Source organism: Notothenia rossii (assembly GCF_949606895.1).
Source record: "Notothenia rossii genome assembly, chromosome: 3".
NCBI lineage: Eukaryota > Metazoa > Chordata > Actinopteri > Perciformes > Nototheniidae > Notothenia > Notothenia rossii.
In genome coordinates this window covers 94,556,797-94,578,888 of record NC_136901.1, presented here as the reverse complement: position 1 = coordinate 94,578,888, position 22,092 = coordinate 94,556,797, and the positions used below count along the sequence as shown (strand labels likewise).

Sequence of the window (22,092 nt, the reverse complement as noted above, 5' to 3'; positions counted from 1 at the left end):
AGGGCAATAGGACAGACAACATAAACAATCATACGGGGGGATAAATAGTTACAAATATTGATATAAAAATAGTAAATAAAGTGCATTAAAAGTGTATGTGTGAGAATGGTTACGGTTATTGCATTATGTGTGGTGGTTCAGCAGCCTGACGGCCCAGGGGTAGAAACTGTTTTTGAGTCTGTTTGTCCGTGACTTGAAGCTCCTGTCTCTCCTCCCAGAAGGCAGGAGAGAGAACAGTCTGTGACCTGGGTGAGAGCTGTCCTTTATGATTTAGTGAGCTCTGCTGCGGCAGCGGGAGGCGGAGATGTGTTCCAGAGAGGGCAGGGGACAGCCGATGGTTTTCTCTGCCATTCGTATCACTCTCTGCAGGGCTTTCTTGTCCACAGCTGAACATCCTGCATACCACCCCGAGATGGAGTATGACGGCACGCTCTCGATGGTCGCTCGGTAGAAGGACACCAGCAGCTTCTTGTTCAGTCGGTTCCTCCGAAGCACCCTCAGGAAGTGTAGTCACTGCTGGGCCTTCTTAACTGCTGCAGTGGTGTGTGCTGTCCAGCTGAGGCTCTCCGAAATGTGAACCCCCAGGAACATAAAGGTGGAGACCCTCTCCACTCTCTCTCCATTGAAGTGAAGGGGGCTGGGTTCTGGACAGTGCTTTCTGAAGTCTATGACGATTTATTTTAGGGATGTCCCGATCACCTTTTTTTGCTCCCGATCCGATTCCGATCATTTGATTTTGACAATTTGCCGATACACATTTTTTTGTATATTCTATCCAACATGGATATAGCTTCTTTCTTTCACAGCAGCATTGGATCAGTTCAGTTGTGCAGCATTGGATCAAAACTAAATAAAGCTTTCAGTACTCGTTAGCTTACTGCTACAATTAGACACTGCGCCCTGCCCACTCTGTTGCCAGATTTGAGAGAAATAAGCAACCAGGTCTCTGAAAACAAGCCCCAAAGAAGCAACACATACATGATGTTCTGTAATTTGAAACCAAAACTAAGGCCTCAGGATGACTTTAATACTTGAACATGGTCATTTTTGTTTTGTAAGATTGAATACAAAATTTAAAAAAAAGTATTTAAAAAAAAAAAAAAAAAAAAAAAGAATCCCGCTCCCCGATTTTTTTCCCTCCCGATTCCGATCTTTTGAAAATCACGTGATCGGCTCCGATCCCCGATCACGTGATCGGATCGGGACATCTCTAATTTATTTTGTTTTGCTTGTGTTCAGATGTAGGTTTTTAGCTGAACACCACGCAGACAGCTTCAGGATCTCGTCTCTGTATGCCGACTCGTCGTCTCCCTTATACATTTGGCCGACCACAGTGGTTTCATCTGCACATTTTATAATGGATTTGGAGGGGTGAATGGGAGAGCAGTCGTGTGTGTAGAGTAGAGGGCTCAGCACGCAGCCCTGCGGGGAGTCAGTGCTGAGGGTGTGGGTGGAGGAGCAATAAGGGCCTATTTTCACTGTCTGAGGACGGTCTGTAAGGAAATTATTTATCCAGGCGCATAAGATGGAGGGGAAACCTAGGCGTGACAGTTTTTCCACGAGTATGTCAGGTATGATGGTGTTAAAAGCTGAGCTAAAATCGACGAACAGCATCCTTATATAGTTGCCTGGGCCTTCTAGGTGGCTCACAGCTGTGTGATCAACTCAGTCAATCAACCAGGGTTTCTCTGTCCGGCTGAGAGCGCGTTCACGTGAAAGGGACGGGGTTAGCAACATTTGACCAATCACAAACATGGAGAAGCGTGCTGACAGCGTCTTTTTTTCTCTCTCCATGAACATTTGGGGCTCCGTATATACACTAGTATCAGACGCAGTCAAAGGTTTGGACACATCTTCTCTTTCAAAGTTTTTTATTTATTTAAATTGGTTCTACATTGTAGATTAATACTGAAGACATCAAAACTATAAAACAACACATATGGAATTATTATAGCGTTCAGTGGTTTTTGTGAGTGCACTTGAGGATACATTCAAAGTTCTTGAAATGTTCCGGATCGACTGGCCTTCATTTCTTAAAGTGATGATGGACGGTCGTTTCTCTTCACTGAGTTGAGTGGGTCTTGCCATAATATGGATTACAACAGTAGTCAAATAGGGCTCTCCACTGTGCACTAACCCTACCTCAAACACATTAAGAAAGCAAGTAATTCCACAAATTGACTCTTGACAAGGCACATGTGTTAATGGAAAACCATTCCAGGTGACAACCTTGTTATGGGAGATTCCTTATTACAGCGTATTTCTAGCTTATTCATTCAGGTCACACAGGTCAGAGAGGCTTGTTATATCAGTCTTATGCCTAGTCACATGGTTAGTTAAGACAAATGTATTTATTGAGTTACATTTCCAGAGAAGAGGCCCCATCGTCTCCCCCGTAATTATTAGGGGTGAGCGGAAGTACAAAGAGGCTCCATAGCTCAGTCGGTAGAGCCTCAGGTTATAATACAGTTAAGTCTTTGTTAGTTAAAGACGCCATGAGATAGTGACCTTTCCACATCTGAAACATATACAAGTATGGCATTCATAGGGGAACATGTGTGTGTGTGTTCATTACAGTAGCTATATATGCCTGTGTAAAACTGCTACTCGTTGGGGCATTTCCGCGATTGGTTGCTGTTGAAGCAAGGTGATGTACTCCAATATTATTATTTGTTGTTGTGCAACTGAATATTGATTAATCTCAACCATATCTGTGTTTATGTTTTATTGATCTCTCTCTCTGTGTTAACATTTAAAGTTGGTGAGCCATTAATTGCACTAGCTGTGTGCAAAGCTGTCATCAAGGCAAAAGGGGGCTGCTTTGAAGAATCTAGAATAAAAATCACACTTTTTTGTTAACTATATAATTCCATATGTGTTCTTTCATAGTTTTGATGTCTTCAGTATTAATCTACAAAGTAGAAACAAATTAAAAATAAACAAAAACCATTGAATGAGAAGGTGTGTCCAAACTTTTGACTGGTACTGTATATAAAAAACACACATATTTTAATATTTAGCAGGTTCCCTCATCTATAATCATCTATACAAGTACAACTTTAAACATGTACAGCAGTGAAATACAACATACAAAATAATCAAGAAACATCATAAATGAAACACTGACAGGGTTGGTGAGGACCTGATAATTTAATCCGGCAAATTACTCAGACCTTCTAATGAACCTAACCAAAGTTATTGAGTCTATGTAAGTTTACTGCTTGGCTCAGATCCACCAACGTCAGCAAGATCTCACCTCTATTAACTCCCCGAAGAACCAGGTTCAATTAACTGCTGTTTCAATTCAGACAACTCTCTTAAATCTGTTTAAGCGATCCCGAAGGATTTTGATATCAGTAAATGAGGTGTGGCCCTACCTAAGTGTGAGTGTGGTAGGGTGCAGTCTTACCTTTGAAGCAGGAGAGGAGAGCGCAGATGTTTTTTAAATTGTCCCAATCCAAAAGGTGGGATCAGTTTATTTGAAGAAAAATAGGTCCAAACTAATACAGGGTTTTCACCTTCTCTCTTTACAACATTATACTCATACTAAACCTATCATGCTGTGATCATGTTCTAATATGAAACTTTTATTCACAGTTTTACATTTATTACCAAAATTATAATTTCAACTGCCCAATTCAGTTGTGATTTTTAAATCTCCCGATTAGAATTTAGAGGCATTTCCTCATAAAAGACCGGTGATAATAAAAAGCACATTCAACTTTTCATTCACCAAATCAATTCACATCAATTCCATACCTTTTCTCTGACACAGATGGCGGGTACAAACATTCACAAACACATACCTATCTCCCGCAGGTATTCGGAGGAAGATCCTCACAGGTGGCGGTTACTAATACTCACAAACACATCTCAATTCATTCCACTCATTCAACAAAGTGATTCACTCAGCATTCAACCAAGACATTTGAGATATTTACCAAGTTTGAGAGAACCTTACCGAGAGCAAAAACCCAGCTCTGAGGGACAGAGCTTACCGAGAGAGAGCATACCAGGGGAACCCCCGCCCCCCCCCCCCCGCTCTCTCGCCAAAAAAAAAAAGGTTCCTCCCCATCCGCCAGTGTCTTTATGCTCAAAAACAGGATAGAAAAACCTAAGACAACTCCTCCACAACTAGTGCTGTGTACCTGGACTCACATTCAGGTTCAGGTCCGGACTCAAGTCCAGAGGTTCAGGTCCGGACTTATAAGTCCGGACTTGTGTCAAGTTGTGTGAGTAACTAAAGTGAACTTATTGTGAGCTAATTATCAATTGAAAATAAACTCATAATCAACTCAAATTCAAACTCGTCAGGTTTATTGTGCCCCCTTCCAACTTGTGTCTACACCATGTCTTTTCTAGAACTCTACATGTGTTACTAACTACACAACACAACTACATACATAGTGATGTACATACAAGACTCAATATGCAAGAGTACAAGTCTATGTGTTCTTGTTCAAGAACAACAGCATATTGACATTGTCTGGGTGAAGTGTTGCTCTTTCGGCAGACACTATATCACCATACATACAAAGGAGTTAGCTTAGCAACACTACCGAATATGGCAACCAGCATCCCACGCTGTCAGTGTCCACTATGTCTAAGCCAGCTTCCCTTGACGTCACACAGATCTCGCGAGCAGTTGCGATATTTTGCGAGAATTCGTGAGTTCAGTAATGGCCGCCATATCAGAAGCCAAAACAATGTTTTTCGTCTTTTCTCAGCGCAAATTTCTCGATCTATGGAAGGTTTTAGATGGTTTAGAACACAAAGGAGAATATACATAAGTACCGGTTCCTGACGTTCCGGTTTTAACCGGACTTGAACCGAAACTTTTTACAAGTCCAGTACCGGTTCGGCGTACCGGTACGCAGCACTATCCACAACCATATTTGTGGAAACTGGGCATGGCCTCTGATGTACAGGACTGGACCTGACCAGGCATATTCTATGGCAGGGGTCGGCAACCCCTGGCCCGCGGCACCGTAACCAGTGGCACACTAGGAATAAGTGGAATAAGTGTGCAAAACATTAACATTTTATTTTCGGATCCTGAACGAGACCGCCACCAGAGCGCGTCTCCCCGTTACTTGCAGAAGGAAGCCATGCACGCAACGCAGCCCCGCTCTCTTTAACTCCAAGTGACTTTCTGCCGCTTTCCTCCGTGGTGCAGTGCTGATCGTTTCACCACGGAGGAAAGCACTTCACAAATTGCAGTACCCAAAAGGAGCTGTACAAATGACGCAGTTTTTGCGTGGCTGTGTATTTAGTTGAAAGCCCAGTGGCGATCTGCTCATCTCTCATTGAAATAATATGCTACACAGGGGCGGACTGGCCATGTGTGTTCTGGAGAATCACAGAACGGACGGTCGTCCTTATTATTATGCCGTTTAAACCAATTATTTAAATGTGTTTGTTAAACTCGGCATCATGTAAGTTAGGGATGCTCCGATCGATAGGCCGCTGATCAATATCGGCCTATACTCACTCTCTGCCAATCGATCAGTGCTCTCTAAAAATGCCGATCCCGAGAGCCGATCGCATGACGTAAAATACATGACACTTTTCTCTGTGCGGCAAAACAAGCTCTCCAAAATGGCTTCACCGGTCTGGCAGTATTTTAAAGTGTCCGAAAATGACAGTAAAATAGCGGAATGCAACGTGTGTGAAGCAGAAATCCTGCAGCTCCGCCCGCTGTGACGGACCGGTGAGCGAAACACAAGAGTTAGACCTAACACACTTAGCTATTTGATCTACCTCTGGAACAAGCTAAACTAGTTATACATATATTTATTCTTCACTGTCGGGTCACTCATTACTGGATCAGTGAGCTGCATGAGATACTGACAGGCTGTCAGGAGAGAGAGGGGGAGAGAGGAAAATAGAGTGCTAACGCTCATTTCTCCCGTGTTATTATCCAAAGTTAATGTAAACTTGAATAATGTACTTCATTTGAATGTAACAACTATGTTGGTTGTTGTTTGTGGAAGCGCCAGTGATGAATGAGCCCCATTAACTGAGTTTTAAACATAACTTTAAATGGAAGATCCCCATAGGCCCCGCCCACTCGATCCGATCAGAGCATCCCTGACAGGTCCACACACTGCTTCTCCGCAGCGAGGCTCCCCCCGCCCTCCTGTTGACAGTTCACGAGCGTCAAGCTCTTCGCCCCCCCCCCCCCCCCCCTTGATAATTCACGATCGTCGGCACGCTGATAAAAGATTTTTTTTTTAATGGCACTTCATATCAAAAAGGTTGCCGACCCCTGTTCTATGGCTATGACATAACCACCTTTTTGGGGCCTCTGTCCTTAAGTCAGGAGCCCCCCTCCCTGTGTACTGCTGTGAGGGAAGAGGGAAGAAACTGTCTCTCCCTTATCAGTGAAACCATTATAGGCCTTACACACTCAACTTAACAAACCGCTTGTTTTGTTTATACTGTAAATATAGAAAATCATAAAATATGAAGCATTTTCATTGTGGGTTATATCAGAATATAATTGATCATATTTGATTATAACTAACTTTCGTTAAGTATTCACTTGATACTATGAAGATCTCAACACCCTCTTTTTAAAACGCAAAGTTATCAACACAGCAACAGATCAAATCGTAAACATACATACATATTCAAAAACCATCAAGAAGCATTTTCATTATGGGTTTATACAAGAATATCATTGATCATTGTAGGAGCCAGTTAACATCTGTGGGTATAAAGGTAGGAACCTATGTTTGGTGAGGAGCGGTTCCGCCGGAAGGCCATACAGTTTTTGACCACACACGGAGAACACACACACACACACACACACACACAGACGAACACACACACACACACACACACACACACACACACACACACACACACACACACACACACACGGAGAACACACACACACAGAGAACACACAAACACGGGATTACAAGCAAAGCAAAGGTATTGTGTAAACGGTAATATCGTGTGGTGAATATGGAAAGAAGCAAGTAAAATTGAAACCAGTCAAATGAAAATAAATGGACTGTTTCAAACTGGAAACTTTGTTTCTGACCTTTATTTGGCAGCAAACTTGTGTGCGTCAATTACACCCACCAAGCGGATCCTCAGAGGCTTAAAGCGTTGGCTTAGCCTCTACATATAGTCAAAAACTGTAATGCCTTCCGGCGGAACCTCTCCCCACCAAACATAGGTTCCTACCTTTATACCCACAGATCTTAATTGGCTCCTACAATCATATTTGATTATAACTAATTTTCGTTTTAAGTATTCACTTGATACTATGAAGATCTCAACAGCACCATCATTACTATAACATAAGAGGGTGCCATAAAATGTTCTGATAGTACTTGCACACTTTTACTTAAATAAGGTTTGAATTAGGGCTGTGCAATTAATCGTATTTTAATCTCTATTACCATTTTGGCTTGCAACGATTATGAAAACAACTTAATCGAAAAAAAAACAATTATTTTGCTGCATTCCCTTTCGCAATGATGCTCTCAATGTGTCTTGCGTTACACAACTTAGCATTTAGATCAACAAAGGCCTTGGGGTTATGTTGATTGATTGATCTAAACACAATATATGCACTCCACTATGCTGTTGTACTGTATCTGAAGCTCTTAATATGATTGCTCATATTTCAAGCCATCTTTTTCCCGGCCCCTTGCTTTGGATCATTTTCATCAACCGGCCCCCATTCCAAACTAATTGAACAGCCCTGGCGTAGTGTATCTGTGAACAATCCCAAATACAATTCATTGTTTACATTGCGGCTAGTGCTAAACCAGAAGAAAAAACCCTTTTTCATTTTTAACTGTGAGTGGAAAGGGGCTGGGCTACATGAGGTGAATTGAGCCAACATAATTAGACCATTTTTTCTTACTGTGTTGTTGTGGCAATTCAGCACTCACAGAAGGAAAGAATAAAACGGAGAGGAATCAATAAAACACAGATATAGTTGATTAATTAATATTTCGTTGTACAACAATCAATAATAATGAGGAAACATTACCTTGCACACAAGCAGTCAATAGTGGTAATGCTCCAACGAGTACAAGTCTTTCACATCATATATAGCAGCTGTAATGAACGCACACACAATTTCCCTTACATTAGCCAACACACCCACATATGTTCCAGAGGTCGAAAGGTCATTATCTCGTGACCTCTTTAGGTGTAATTCATACCCTGTCAGGATATGAACCACCTAACTAACGAGACTTAACTGTATTATCCTGAGGAGGGCCTCTTTGCACTTCCTCTCACCCCTAATAATTGCGGAAGAGACGATGGGCCTCTCTTCTCTGGAAACTGTAATTCAATAACATACCTAATTATATTGACTAGGTCCAAGACTGATATAACAGTGTGTTTCCTGTTTCCTGCAGATGTCCAGCAGCTGGTGGTGGTTAAAGAAGAGCCTCTCCCTGACCAGCAGGAGTGGAGCTCCAGTCTGGACCAGGAGGACCCAGAGCCCCCCCCACACATTAAGCAGGAACAGGAGGACCTCAGGATCAGTCAGGAGGGAGAGCAGCTTCAGGAGCTGGAGGAGGCTGATATCACCAAGTCCACTTTCACTCCTGACCCTGTGAAGAGTGAAGATGATAAAGAGAAACCTCAGTCCTCACAGCCTCATCAAAGACAAACTGAACACATGGAAACAGAAGCTGATGGAGAGGACTGCCGAGGACCAGAACCAGCCAGGAACTCAGATCCAGAGAGCAGTTTACAACCAAAGACTGAGGACCACACTGGAGACTCTTCTGAAGACACTGATGACTCTTCTGACCCTGATGCTGAACACAGTGCTGATTGGAAGGAGACCAGAGAACCTGCCTCAGGCTCAAACTCACTGAAAAATAGACAAGAATCTGTCATTGATCCCCGACGTAGTGCTGAAAAGAAACCATTCAGCTGCTCAGTCTGTAAGAAAGCTTTTAGATGTAGAAAATATGTAAGTCAACACATGAGAGTCCACACAGAAGAGAAACCCTTCAAATGCTCAGTCTGTAAGAAAGCTTTTAGATATAGACAAGATCAAAATCGACACATGAGAATCCACACAGGAGAGAAACCCTTTCGCTGCTCAGTTTGTGAGAAAGCTTTTTCACGGAGTGGAAGTTTAAAGGAACACATGAGAATCCACACAGGAGAGAAACCCTTTCGCTGCTCAGTCTGTAAGAAAGCCTTTTCACACAGTAGAAGTTTAAAGGAACACATGACAGTCCACACAGGAGAGGAACTCTTTCCCTGCTCAGTCTGTGAGAAAGCTTTTTCACAGAGTGGAAGTTTAAATGCACAAATGAGAGTCCACACAGGAGAGGAAATAGACAGCTGCAATGTTTGTGACAAAAGATTTAAATGGTGTAATCATTTCAAAAGGCACAAGTGTGTTGGTCGTCAGTCCTCACAGCTTAATGAAATTCAAACTGAGGATAACGGAGAGGCAGAGCCTCCAATCAGCAGCTCAGCTGAACACATGGAAACAGAAGCTGATGGAGAGGACAATGAATAAGTCTTATGGCAGTTCACACGTGAGAGAAATCTGTCTGACTGGATTAACATTGTTGTACAACATCCATATAAGACTTAAATGAACTCCATCTTTATCAACATAAGTGGACAATATGTTTAATGTTTTTGTCATTCTGATGTATACGTTAACCACTGACTGTTGATGAACCATTTTATTTGGATTGAGGGCTCCAAGTTTCCATATAGGATGATTTGATGTATTCTTTATTTCTAAATGTTTTGTATCATTGCTATCCTGTTAATGAGCCCTGTTTTACATAAATGTACCTGTTATCGGAGTGTTTTTGCTTCTGTAACTGTAAGGGAATACATTTTCCTATTTTGTGTCCTGATGACCTAATGCCGTTACATGTAATACGTTACTCCCTAAGCCTGTTTTCACCCATCTGCAACCGATTCACTAATAATCACAAATGTTCATTTATTTGACCCCTTGACTCGACTATTTCTTATTTAATAATCGTTATATCTCCTCAGGACCAAGTTCCCGTGTCCTGCCTTTCACCTGCTGATCACCCACTGCTCATTTAAGGTGGACTGACCTTTACAATGGACCAGCTAGTCTTAGTGTCTTAATGCAAACGTTTTGGAAAGTGACGCTAGACCAAAAACGTGCTGTTGGGCTGTGTGCTGTCTGCAGGACGGTGTCTGGACTCAAAGATTGTTTATAGTATGAGAGCTTCACTCTGTTCTTGTTGTCCAAACGACGCCAACAGAGCGATACGTCTTCTTTCCAGCAGATGGCATACATGTTAAATCATCCAGTTCAACTGTCATCCATATATTAATGATTCAACAGCAATGTGTAAAACATGGCTAGTAATTGACTCACAATCTCAACAGAATGTGAAGAGGTTACAGTCTTGCGGTTATGTCCAAGATGTTGTTTTTTGTTGTTGTAAGAGATAATAGGGATTGATGCAGAGAATAACCAGAAGATAGTCTGGATAGAGCCTTCAAAGAACCAGAAAGGGTTTTGAAGATTATCAGGGATATCGAAAGAATACAAATATTACAAATTATTATACTTTTTGCAGTGTTAACATCTAAATACAACATTTAAAAGTACTCATTTATTAATAAATCATATTTGTTATAATTATGTATTTATCAATTTGTTCATCACCTTAATATTCAAGCTGATAAAGTTGGAGCTATTTTTAATAACATTATTGGCTATGCTGCTTGGTAGTTTATTTTTTGTTGAAATACCAAATAATTTACGAGTTGATTTTATTTTGTACAAACATTTTTAAAATAAAAATTGTGCCACAAAAAGTTCCATATTTTCATATGAGATAGACGATGATGATCCTCCAAACCATAAAGACCATGTTTCCCAAATAAGATACTTAGAGTACCCATCTTCGCATACAATGTTATTTCAAAGTCCTATGACTCACCAGGAACACCTAAAACAAACTTCCTCCTGTCAAAAAGAATCAGCAATGTTCAAAATCAAGCTACATAGTCATCAAGCCATGCAGGGCTCATGCAGAGTCACTGCGTCATGTCTCACAATGGTTCAACTAATATGGCATAGTCAGAAATCCATTGCCAACAGCATTGTGTGCATCCCAAAATAAAATCACTTTGTCGGTTGATCACTGTAACAGTCAGGAATCGACTAATCAATTCAGTCTTTGCAAAGTCTAAGTCAGTCTCCAGATCTCATGTCCTATAGTGCACTTTGATATTCTACCAGATGGAGTTTACTTGTGACATCGTTGTGTTGATGTCAAACAATGCAACAAAGTTTTCCCTGTGTTCGCAGCACAATGTTCTTCAGATTTTTAAACAAACAAATGATCAATACATTTTATTAATATACTGCCCCTAGTAAACACAAAGCCTGACAAATGTTCATGCAAGGCATTCCTAAGTGAATAGATAACGGCCTTTTAAATTAATATTCCAAATTAATCAATAACAATAATCAATTTTATCAAATAGTTTATGACACGCAAATCACTAACACATTTTTCCAAGTTCAGCATCAGCCTTCGTTACTCTAAAATTACGTTTTAAATAGGAATATTAGAAATGGAACAAATATTCAATCTTCAGAAATGTTCTCTATCTAGTGAATAGCCAACATGTTTAAAAAATGTCAGATATATAAAAATAATCCTAAATACTCCTTTACTATCAAAGTCTAAAGCTAGACCTAAGGTGAACAGTTTTGGTAATGGACAATTTAATCTAAAAACAAAACAAAATTTGACTCATGTTCTTGTTATTTGTTCTTCAAAATACATTAGTAAATACTTTGTGAAGTATTCAAAATATAACTAACCCTCTCTAGGATATCAAATCCATTCATCTTTAACCAGATACTATTTCCCTATTTATGTTTAGTTCATGATAACAATGGTATAACGTCGTTTACCCATAGCTAGGTTCTATGTCAAGATTATTCTGTATGATATAATAATCAGATGCCTTGTATGCCAAACAAGGATATTAAACTTTAATCTTTTCAGTATTCCAGACCATCGTTAAACAAGCAGCCTCTCTTCTTAAACACTAAGCATAATGTTCTACACCACCTTCTGGAAAACTCTTGCACAGTTATGCTATAAAATCAGTCAGTGATTTGTGGTCCTCTGCAGCTGCAGTCAGTGGGATCAAGGAAAGTCTTGTAGCATTGGGAAGTCCTGAGGGGGAGGAACCTCTGGATCAATGTGGTACAATCAGCAGACACACGTTGTCCTCTGCATAGTAGAAATCCCCAAAAACTGCAGTTCCTCTTCACACCACTGTTGCCTTGACAACGAGGCACAAGCAAAATGTCAAAACCTCCTCAGAGATGCGTTCTTTGCACAGTTCTTCTGTTTCTGTAGTGAGCAACATCTCACCAGCACACTGATTCAGAGTAAAACCCAAAGGTGGTGCATAACTATCCAGTGCTGCTGTAATCACAGCAAATCAGCTACTGAGAAAAACTCCATTTAAATCTCTCCCCCAGCGGGTTACAAAATGAAATGGCTGAGTGTCTGTCAGGAATGCTGAAACATGTGAATGTTAAAACAAACTAACGGTGGTAGTTTACCCAGATTCTTTACTTCAGTAAAAATAGTAAAACTACATTGTAAAATCTCTTTCGTCTAATTGGCTTTTAAATTCTAGTCAGGAAAATCAAATAAACAACATCTTTAAAATCTTCTTAAATTTGAAAATCCATAAAAACTAATGATTTATCTTGAAAACCATGAGGAACGACAGTTCTCATAAAACACTATTCTTCTTTACTTCAGTTCTAAGTTGATGAGCAAAACAAGGAAACCCTCCTTAACCACTATAGACTCATCTTTTATCTTCTTGCTTATTCTGTTCTTTTTCTAATTGTTTATCTAAGCTGTGTTACAAGCACGGTTAGGTTTAACAGAATACAAAACTAACGGAATTCAGCGCTACATTTGAAAACCCAAGTAATCTGATTTCAGTTAATGAATATATTTTTGGAACACTTAAAGGAATTATTGGTTTATCAACATAAAACAAGACCTTTACCAATCAACAATGACAACCAACAGACGGAACAATCAACAAATAGATTTCAGCTATAGCTGTGCCTTAACTCCACTCCTCTGCTTTTTTCTCTTACATTTTGAAAAATAACCAAAACAACTTAAAAAGTCATTTCATTCCAAATACGTCTTGCTCACTGTGAGTCAGTATCTCTTCTGTGGAAGTCTCAAGTGTGGTTTCTCAATTCTTTGAGTTTACCACAGCCGTCTCAGGGCTGCCGTCAGAAGGAACACAGCAACCTCCAGCATCGGCAATCTCGGTAGGACCTCCAAAATGTTGTGGCGATCCAGCACTCACACAACAGGAAAGAATGAAACAGAGAGGAATCAATAAAACACAGACACAGATATAGCTGATCAGTAATGATTATTTAGTTGTTGCAACAAACAAACAATAATGGGGAATACATCACCTGCTGCCACAGCAGCCAATCGCGGAAATGCCCCGCGACAGTAGCAGTAATCATACAGCATATAGCCACTGCAATGAGCACACACACATTTCCCCTAAGCATGTTTAACACACACACATTTGATCATGCAGCCTACCACACAAATGTCACATGTTTATCTCTCAGAAAGCTATACTTGTTTAAACGTCATCGTCTCATGACATCCTTAGGATTAGTTAACTAACAAAGGTTAACTATTTTTATAACCTGAGGCCTTCTCTGAACTTCCTCTACCCTCGGTTTCAGCTCACTTAAAATGAATACATCTATTGATAATTCAGAACGACCATTGTCTCTCTAACTGTGTGTGACCCAACTCGGTAACACACATCATATAGCTTAGCATGTGATCTCTAATAAATATCAGAAATATGCTGTATTAAACATTCCGCTATAACAGAGGTGTCTTAGGTTTTTCTATCCTGTTGTTGAGCATAAAGACACTGGCAGGGAGGGAGCAAACAGAGAGAGAGAGAGAGAGAGAGAGAGAGAGAGAGAGAGAGAGAGAGAGAGAGAGAGAGAGAGGGGGGGGGGGGGGTCAAAAGTTTTTAAAACTAGGAATTCAAACTGATCATTCTGAGGAGCTGACCTCTTACATGTGTCAGGACATAGGCTGTGGATGTTAACCCCGTCCATCTGTGAGGAAATTCCTTTTGGATTTTGTCGGAAGACTTTAATGTAATAACTATGAATTAAGGTTTTAGATTAGAAAATAACCCCAGCATGATATGTTTAGTATGATTATAATGTTGTAAAGAGAGAAGGTAAAAACCCTGTATTAGTTTGGACCTATTTTTCTTCAAATAAACTGATCCCACCTTTTGGACTGGGACAACTTAAAAGACATCTGTGCTCTCCTCTCCTGCTTCAAAGGTAAGATTGCACCCTGCCACACTCACTCTTAGGTAGGGCCACACCTCATTACTGATATCAAAATCCTTCAGGATCGCTTAAACAGATTTAGCAGGTCGTCTGAATTGAAACAGCAGTTAATTGAACCTAGTTCTTCGGGGAGTTAATAGAGGGGAGATCTTGCTGACGTTGGTGGATCTGAGCCAAGCAGTAAACTTACATAGACTCAATAACTTTGGTTAGGTTCATTAGTAGGTCTGAGTCATTTGCCGGAATAAATGATCAGCTCCTCACCGACTCTTACAATAGAGAAGAATGGCCAGTATCCTGCATCAGAGACCCCAGTGGATCTTCTATGTTGAGAAGGTCTCAGCTGGGGGGCCGGAGTGGTTTGGTGAAGGGGCTTTGTGGAACATCAGTTTGAAACCCCCCTGTGTCCTTGGGTAAGACACTTCACCTGGTTTACTCCTGTGGGTATTGTCCACAGTAATAACAGTAATAACTCAATACAAATGTATTGAATTATTATTATTAATAATAAAAGCTGTCATCCAATCAGATCAGAGCCCTTTAGATCAATAAAGCCAGTGTACTACCCAGACCCCCTCCCCAAATACTCTTTGACAGCCACCGGCTGCATACTTGATATGGACAAAAGGAGCGGCCGGGCTGCTGGAGCGGAGCAGGCATTTGTGGTTCAGGCTTTTTCCCAACACTGTCATGAGCATCCAACACAGAGAAAAATCCTATTGAGCTACAGCATGTCAACCACCGAAAGGCTGGGACTGGGACTGTTAGTTTATTCTTCAACGCCAGAGCCGGCGGTTGGAAGAATGGACCATTGATCTGTGGAGGATCTGCCGCGGTTTGAGGGCCTGCCGTCCACCCATTGCTGCTTCTGCTGGTGGTGGTTCCCACGGCTGAAGGCCGCTATCCACCTGCTGTTAGAGGCCTACTCCCACCTGTTGGGTGCTACTGTGCGGGGGAGGCCTGGTCTGGAGATACCGCGGAGAAACCGGAGTGTTGCCACACTGCTGCTTGCCTATTTCCTTGCTGCTGTCCTGACGTGGTTTTGCTTCGGGAACATCGTGGATGCTGTTGAGCTGGACTGGGAAAATGGCAAATGTCGTGTTTCTGCTGTGCCTTTTTTTGACTGTGCTGGACAAGGAGAAGTTCGCTATTCATCCTGAAAATTCTGCTGGATTTGGATCTGTTCTGCCGCCCGCAGTGGACATCCCCTGTACAGGTTCGGATGGGTTGCACAAACAATTGCTAGTTGCACTGTCGCGGACATTCATTTCGTCAAATGTCTGTCTTTCTCACATGCCTGCCACGATGGTCCTTCAGAATTGCTTTTTTAACTCTAATCTCACTTTCGCGAAGTTTGCTGGTGACTCTAGAACAGCTGACAATGTATGTGTGTGTTGATTAAGAGGAAAAGGTGCTTGGTATTTTTATTTTTGTTACTATCAGGAAATGTACAGCCAAATCCGGGTCCACCTGGTAGTTTTAGTCAAATAGCTACTCCTGCTGATTTGATTTCTAGATCGGGGTTAGGTTTAATTCATTTAAATGTGCGCAGTCTGTTACCTAAATTAGATTTTGTCCGTATTTGGGCGAGTTCAACTGATGCTGATGTCATTGTCTTATCAGAAACGTGGCTAGACAAATCTATCTTGGCCTCTAACATTTACATAAATGGTTACAATGTATATCGCACTGACCGTCCTAAAAAAGGTGGTGGCGTTGCCATTTATGTGAAAAATACGTTTTGTGTAACAAATATGGTTTCCAAATCTGTTAGTAAACAACTAGAATTTTTAGCTGTGAATGTCGAAGTAACAAAGGGTCAACAGGTCATGGTAGTGGGTTGCTACAGGGCCCCCTCGGCTGTCAAGGACTCTTTATCTTCATTGGCAAAACTGTTATCTCAACTTTCCTACAAGGAAATAGTGCTGCTTGGTGATTTTAATTGGGACTGGTTAACTTCTGTGTCAGAGGATTTTAAAAACCTGTTTACCTCTTTGAATATTACTCAGATTATAGACAGACCTACTCGCCCAAATATTAAGTCCCCAAATAAATCCTCCTTAATTGATCTCATTTTAACAAATGTTCCCTATAAATACTCATCTGTGGGAGTATTTGCTAATGATCTGAGTGATCTCTGTGCTGTAGCCACAATTAGGGACACTAAGGTCCAAAAAGTTAAACCACGCATCATCACAAAGAGAGATAAAAAACACTTAGTGGAGCAGGGTTTTTTAAATGATCTGTTTGATTTTGATTGGGGAAAATGGATCTGTGTGCTGATGTAGAAACTGCATGGTCTTATTTTTATCTTGGTTTTATGAAAATTATAGATAAACATGCACCTCTGCGTACATTTAGAGTAAAAGGACGAAACAATCCCTGGTTTTCTGCTGAACTGTCCAGTCTCCTTCATGAGAGAAACGATGCCTGGGCAAAGGCTAGGAAATCAGGCTCAGAGGTAGAATGGCTGCGCTTTAGGCAGCTAAGGAATAGCTTCACTTCACATGTCAAAAGTGCTAAATCAAAGTAATATTTGTCAGTTACCACAGAAAACCTGAATAATCCTAGGAAATTTTGGAAAGCCATAAAATCGATTTCCACTAGTGATATCCCAAATGAGCTACCTCCGTACCTCACCACAGCATCTGGCTCTATATGGGACAGGGCTACAATGCTAAATTGCTTTAATAAGCAGTTTGTCTCTTGTGGCTCTCTGTTTGATTCTGTCACTAACTGTGCTTCTGCTTCTGTGAACGCTCCAGTCCTTGACTCTGAACAATGTGGTCTGGAAAACCCTTTCAGTTTTACTCCTTTAACTGTTGGTATTGTCCATGAAGCTTTATCCAAGTTAGATCCTAAGAAACCGGCTGGCCCGGACAACGTAGAACCTATCTTTTTAAAGATAGCTGCAGATCTGATTGCTCAACCTCTTACTTCTCTTTTTAACCTCTCCCTCAGCACAAATACTATTCCTAAAGTATGGAAGTCTGCTTATGTCCTGCCTCTACTGAAAGGAGGGGAGGCAACTATTTTAAATAACTATAGGCCGATCTCTAAATTGTCATTTCTGGCTAAGGTGCTCGAACAACTTGTGAGTGAACAGGTAAAGGTGTTTTTATGTATAAATGATATCCTGTCTAAACATCAGTCAGGCTTCAGGAAGAAACATAGCACCATCACTGCCACAATGAAAGTGGTGAATGATATTACTAGTATGCTAGATAATAAACAGAGTTGTGCAGCTCTTTTTATTGACCTTTCCAAAGCGTTTGACACCGTGGATCATCGCGTTTTAAAACAGAGGCTACTCAGTATTGGCATATCCAGCCATGCAGTGGGGTGGTTTGTGAACTTCCTCTCTGAAAGGTCCCAATGTGTTCACTTTGATGGGCTGTCTTCTGAGTGGTTAAACATTGCTAATGGTGTTCCTCAAGGTTCTGTTTTAGGTCCACTTTTATTCTCCATATATATCAACAGCTTAGGTGAAAACGTGGATGAAGCTACTTTACATTTCTATGCGGACGATACCGTGATGTACTGTGCAGGTCCCTCCATTCAGGAGGCTGGTGTTAAATTACAGGCTGTTTTTAACATTATTCAGACTCAGCTCTCTGAACTCAAGCTTCTTTTAAATGTTGATAAAATCAAGGTAATGCTCTTTTCTAAAGCTAAAAAGACACCGGAGCCTGTTTTAGATTTTGTTACTATGCAAGGACAAGTACTTGAAGTGGTTACCTGTTACAAATACCTTGGTATCTGGCTTGATGACTGCCTCTCTTTTAAACTGTATGTCAATAACCTGCTTAAAAAACTGAGGGTTAGGCTAGGTTTATTTTTCAGAAACAAGTCCTGTTTCTCGCTTGAGGCCAGGAAAAGGCTCTGTGACCTTTTGACCTGTGCTGGACTATGGTGATCTGATGTATATGAATGCACCTGCCAACTACCTGAGCAAACTAGATGCTGCGTATCATAGTGCTCTGAGATTTGTCACAAACTGTAAAGCACTTACTCATCACTGTACACTGTATACCAAGGCAGGTTTACCATCACTCACTGTACGGAGGCTCAGTCACTGGTACACTTTTATCTATAAAGCCATGTTGGGAAAACTCCCTTATTATATCTGTTCATTGATGAAGCAGAAAGTTGCAAGCAGCTATTGTCTGCGATCACAGGATATAGTCTTGTTAGATGTGCCAAGAGTAAGGACTGTCTTAGGTAAGACAGCTTTTATGTGCGCAGCTCCACTTGCTTGGAACAGTCTACAGGCAAAATTGAAATTGAGCATTTTTATTTCTCTGAATGTATTTAAGGCACGTCTAAATGAAATGCTTTCTGACACTCTGGGTATTTGTAAATGTTGAATATGTAAATATGATATCCTCTGTTGTTTGTATGTTGTTTTTAAATTTCATGTGGAACTAAATGATGCAGGTCTCCCTTGTAAATGAGATCGATGATCTCAAGGGACCAATCTGTCTAAATAAAGGTTTGAAATGAAATGATATGAAGGTAAAGAGATGTTAGGAACTTGTCAAAAGCAAGGAATAAGCAGTCAGAGACATTCAAGTTTAAAAATACCTTTTTATTTACTTATTTACAAATCAACAAATTAAAACTCGGAAGACTTTTTTTTCAAGATTGCAGCCTCCTTCCTGCAGCCTTCTTGCTCTGTCGGTCCCTCAGCATTTACTTTTCTGTTCTCCCTCCCCTCAACTCAGTGAGCCTCTGCTCCGCTGTGTGTTCCTGGCAGAAACTGCCTCGTCGGGCTGTGCATGCTATGCCCCGTCGCCCCCGGGTCGTTCACTGGCTGCATAGCGTGCAGGTCCGGTCACGCCTGGTAGGGAACACACCGGCTTCAGCAGAGGCCATCTCTATCTGCAACCTCCACCCTGTGGTCTTCGGGACGTTGACTGATCCAGGGTCACTCCTGAAGTGGCACGGCAGAAGGTCAAGCCTTGGAGGGAGAGGTGCCCAATCACTAAGATGTCCTTTGAGCAGCCAGGACAAACACACACACACACACACACACACACACACACACACACACACACACACACACACACACACACACACACACACACACAAGACATGGTTCTAAGTTAACAGTACATTATCACACCTTCATACACTGAAAGTGAGATGTTTTTCTCAGAGAAATTAGGGACATTTTGTTTTGATCGTAAACAAATAAATAAAAGAAACATAATAACCGTGTTTACTTTTTGAAAGCACTAGGGGCCAGAAAGGTTTTGAGAACTTGAACCTCTTGGGAGTCCTGTAGGAGACAGGGAGGCCTTCCATTTAGTGATTGCCCTCTCCAAGTCCGTTTGGTTCACTGTTTTTGTCATCTCTGCAAGAGGATAACAGTAAAACAGTGAAGTTATTGGAGCTGCACATATCAACATCACAGAGATACAGGAGAGGATCAGAGGAGGACAGATGTACTCACCCATAGCTTTAGCCAGACTGTGAGGAAAAGGAGAGTTCCTGCATTTCTCTACCTCTTGCTCAAAGGTGTAAAAGGTTTCATCCAATCAGATCAAAGACATGTGGATCACCCCGCTCTCCTGACCCCGAGATGAGCCATCAGGTTCATAAAGGAAATCATGGCTCCACAGGATGCTGTAACGAATGACTCCAGCTTTGAGGAAGTTTCCAGGACATCTCCTCCTGCCAGGATGCCCTAAGGAACGACTCTCTCACACCCACTGTGGGAAAGCTTCAGTCTCTGGACTCTCACACACTGGGCTCTTCTGTGTTCATGTTACTAATCTCTCATTTATGTACTGTGTGTATTTTCAATGTAGTGTTTTTATATGTGTTGTTCAAACTATTTAAAATAAAGTTTTCTAAAAGGCAAAAAGGACATCTCCTTCCTTTTTGAAACCTGTTGAACTTCAATTGAAGTGCAACAACAGCAGAGGACGACAGCACGAGTGTTGGAAACCACAGGAAGTCAATCCAAACAGATATTTAAGTTTGAACTCTTGATTTGAAAAATATATTTACATTATATCCATCATGTTATTGTGTCCAGTGTTATTGGAGGGAGTCCAGCCACTCCTCGGGGCTCCTCCCTCCAGCAGGAGCAGGGCAGTGGCTCACTCTCTCCCCGGGGGAGGTGGTGGCTGATGATGAGGAGGAGGGGGGGGGGAGGTGGTGGCTGATGATGAGAAGGAGGGGGAGGTGGTGGCTGATGATGAGGAGGAGGGGGGGAGGTGGTGGCTGATGATGATGATGATGAGGGGGAGGTGGTGGCTGATGATGAGGAGGAGGGGGGGGGAGGTGGTGGCTGATGATGAGGAGGAGGGGGAGGTAGTGGCTGATGATGATGAGGAGGGGGGGGAGGTGGTGGCTGATGATGATGATGATGAGGGGGAGGTGGTGGCTGATGATGAGGAGGAGGGGGGGGAGGTGGTGGCTGATGATGATGAGGAGGGGGAGGTGGTGGCTGATGATGAGGAGGAGGAGGGGGAGGTGGCTGATGATGATGAGGAGGGGGAGGTGGTGGCTGATGATGATGAGGAGGGGGGGAGGTGGTGGCTGATGATGACGATGATGAGGGTGAGGTGATGGCTGATGATGAGGAGGAGGGGGGGGTCAATCGAGACGTGCTCAGCCTTGCCGCCCATGTCGACCACCAGGTGCTTGTCACCGTGCTCCAAGACCCGGAAAGGTCCATTGTAAGGGGGCTGCAGGGGGCCTCTGTGTGCGTTGTGCCGTATGAAGACGTGCCCAGCCGAGCGTAGCTCCGCGGGAACTTGGGACCTTGGCGCACCGTGCTGAGAAAACTGAACCGGAGCGAAAGCCTCCGCTGCGTCTCTCAGGAAAACCCGCTGGGCCGTGGCAGACCAGGGAGCTGATGCATTCGGGAGGAAATCCCCTGGAACTCTCAACGGCTGCCCGTAGACCATTTCCGCTGTAGAACACTGCAGATCTTCCTTAGGTGCGGTCCTCAGGCCCAGCATCACCCAGGGCAGCTTGTCCACCCAGTTACCGTCCGTAAGTCCGGCCTGGAGGGCCGCCTTCATGGGGCGATGGAAGCGCTCGCAGAGGCCGTTAGCCTGAGGGTGGTAAGCGGTAATCCTGTGCAGCTTAACCCCCAAACCGCCTGCCACGGCGTTCCAGAGTTCGGACGTGAACTGAGAGCCCCTGTCCGAGGAAATTTCCTACGGGGTGCCAAAACGACAAACCCACATTGCAATAAAGGCCCGGAACGTCTGCGGCCGACATCGAAACAAGCGGGACCGCCTCCGGCCAACGGGTCGTCCTGTCCACCATGGTGAGGAGGTAGGAAAAGCCCTGAGAGGAGGGCAATGGACCAACCAGGTCGATGTTAACGTGGACAAACCTCCTCTCAGGCCGGGCCCGGCGCCACGAGGGGGCAAAAGGGGGCATTGCCCCCTCAGTTGTCTTATTTGCCCCCTCACCTTGAGCATCATTCATCCATCAAAAAGTACAATAAATGTTACAATTATTAAATAACTTTAAATAATAATTTACCCGGTTGAAACTCACGAAAATGTTCCCGTTTTTGAATGTGCGTTAAAAAACAGAGCAAGGGGAAATAAAATGTTACATATCAGAAAAAACAGAGTAACAGTGTTGTGCCTTTTTTTTTTTTGCGTTAGCGTATTTCTTATACTTCTTCTTCTTCTTCTTCTTCTTCTTCTTCTTCTTCTTCT

General features: G+C 42.3%; 2 protein-coding genes across 4 annotated transcripts in view; one reads left to right on the top strand and one right to left on the bottom strand.

Moving 5' to 3' along the window:
* Positions 1-9,966, top strand: part of LOC307032690 (uncharacterized protein) — a 29,183-nt gene extending 19,217 nt beyond the window's left edge. Inside the window, exons 2-3 of one of the 3 annotated variants that reach the window (XR_013806359.1) lie at positions 370-595; positions 8,391-9,966. Coding sequence is in view for 2 of the 3 variants with exons in the window: in XM_079670844.1 (XP_079526970.1) it covers positions 8,391-9,517 (1,127 nt within the window). In the remaining variant the exon portion in view is untranslated. The remainder of the gene's footprint in view (positions 1-369; positions 596-8,390) is intronic. The other 2 variants (XM_079670843.1, XM_079670844.1) reach the window with 2 other exon arrangements.
* Positions 1-22,092, bottom strand: part of LOC307032686 (uncharacterized protein) — a 528,358-nt gene that overhangs the window by 365,217 nt on the left and 141,049 nt on the right. The window lies entirely within an intron of this gene.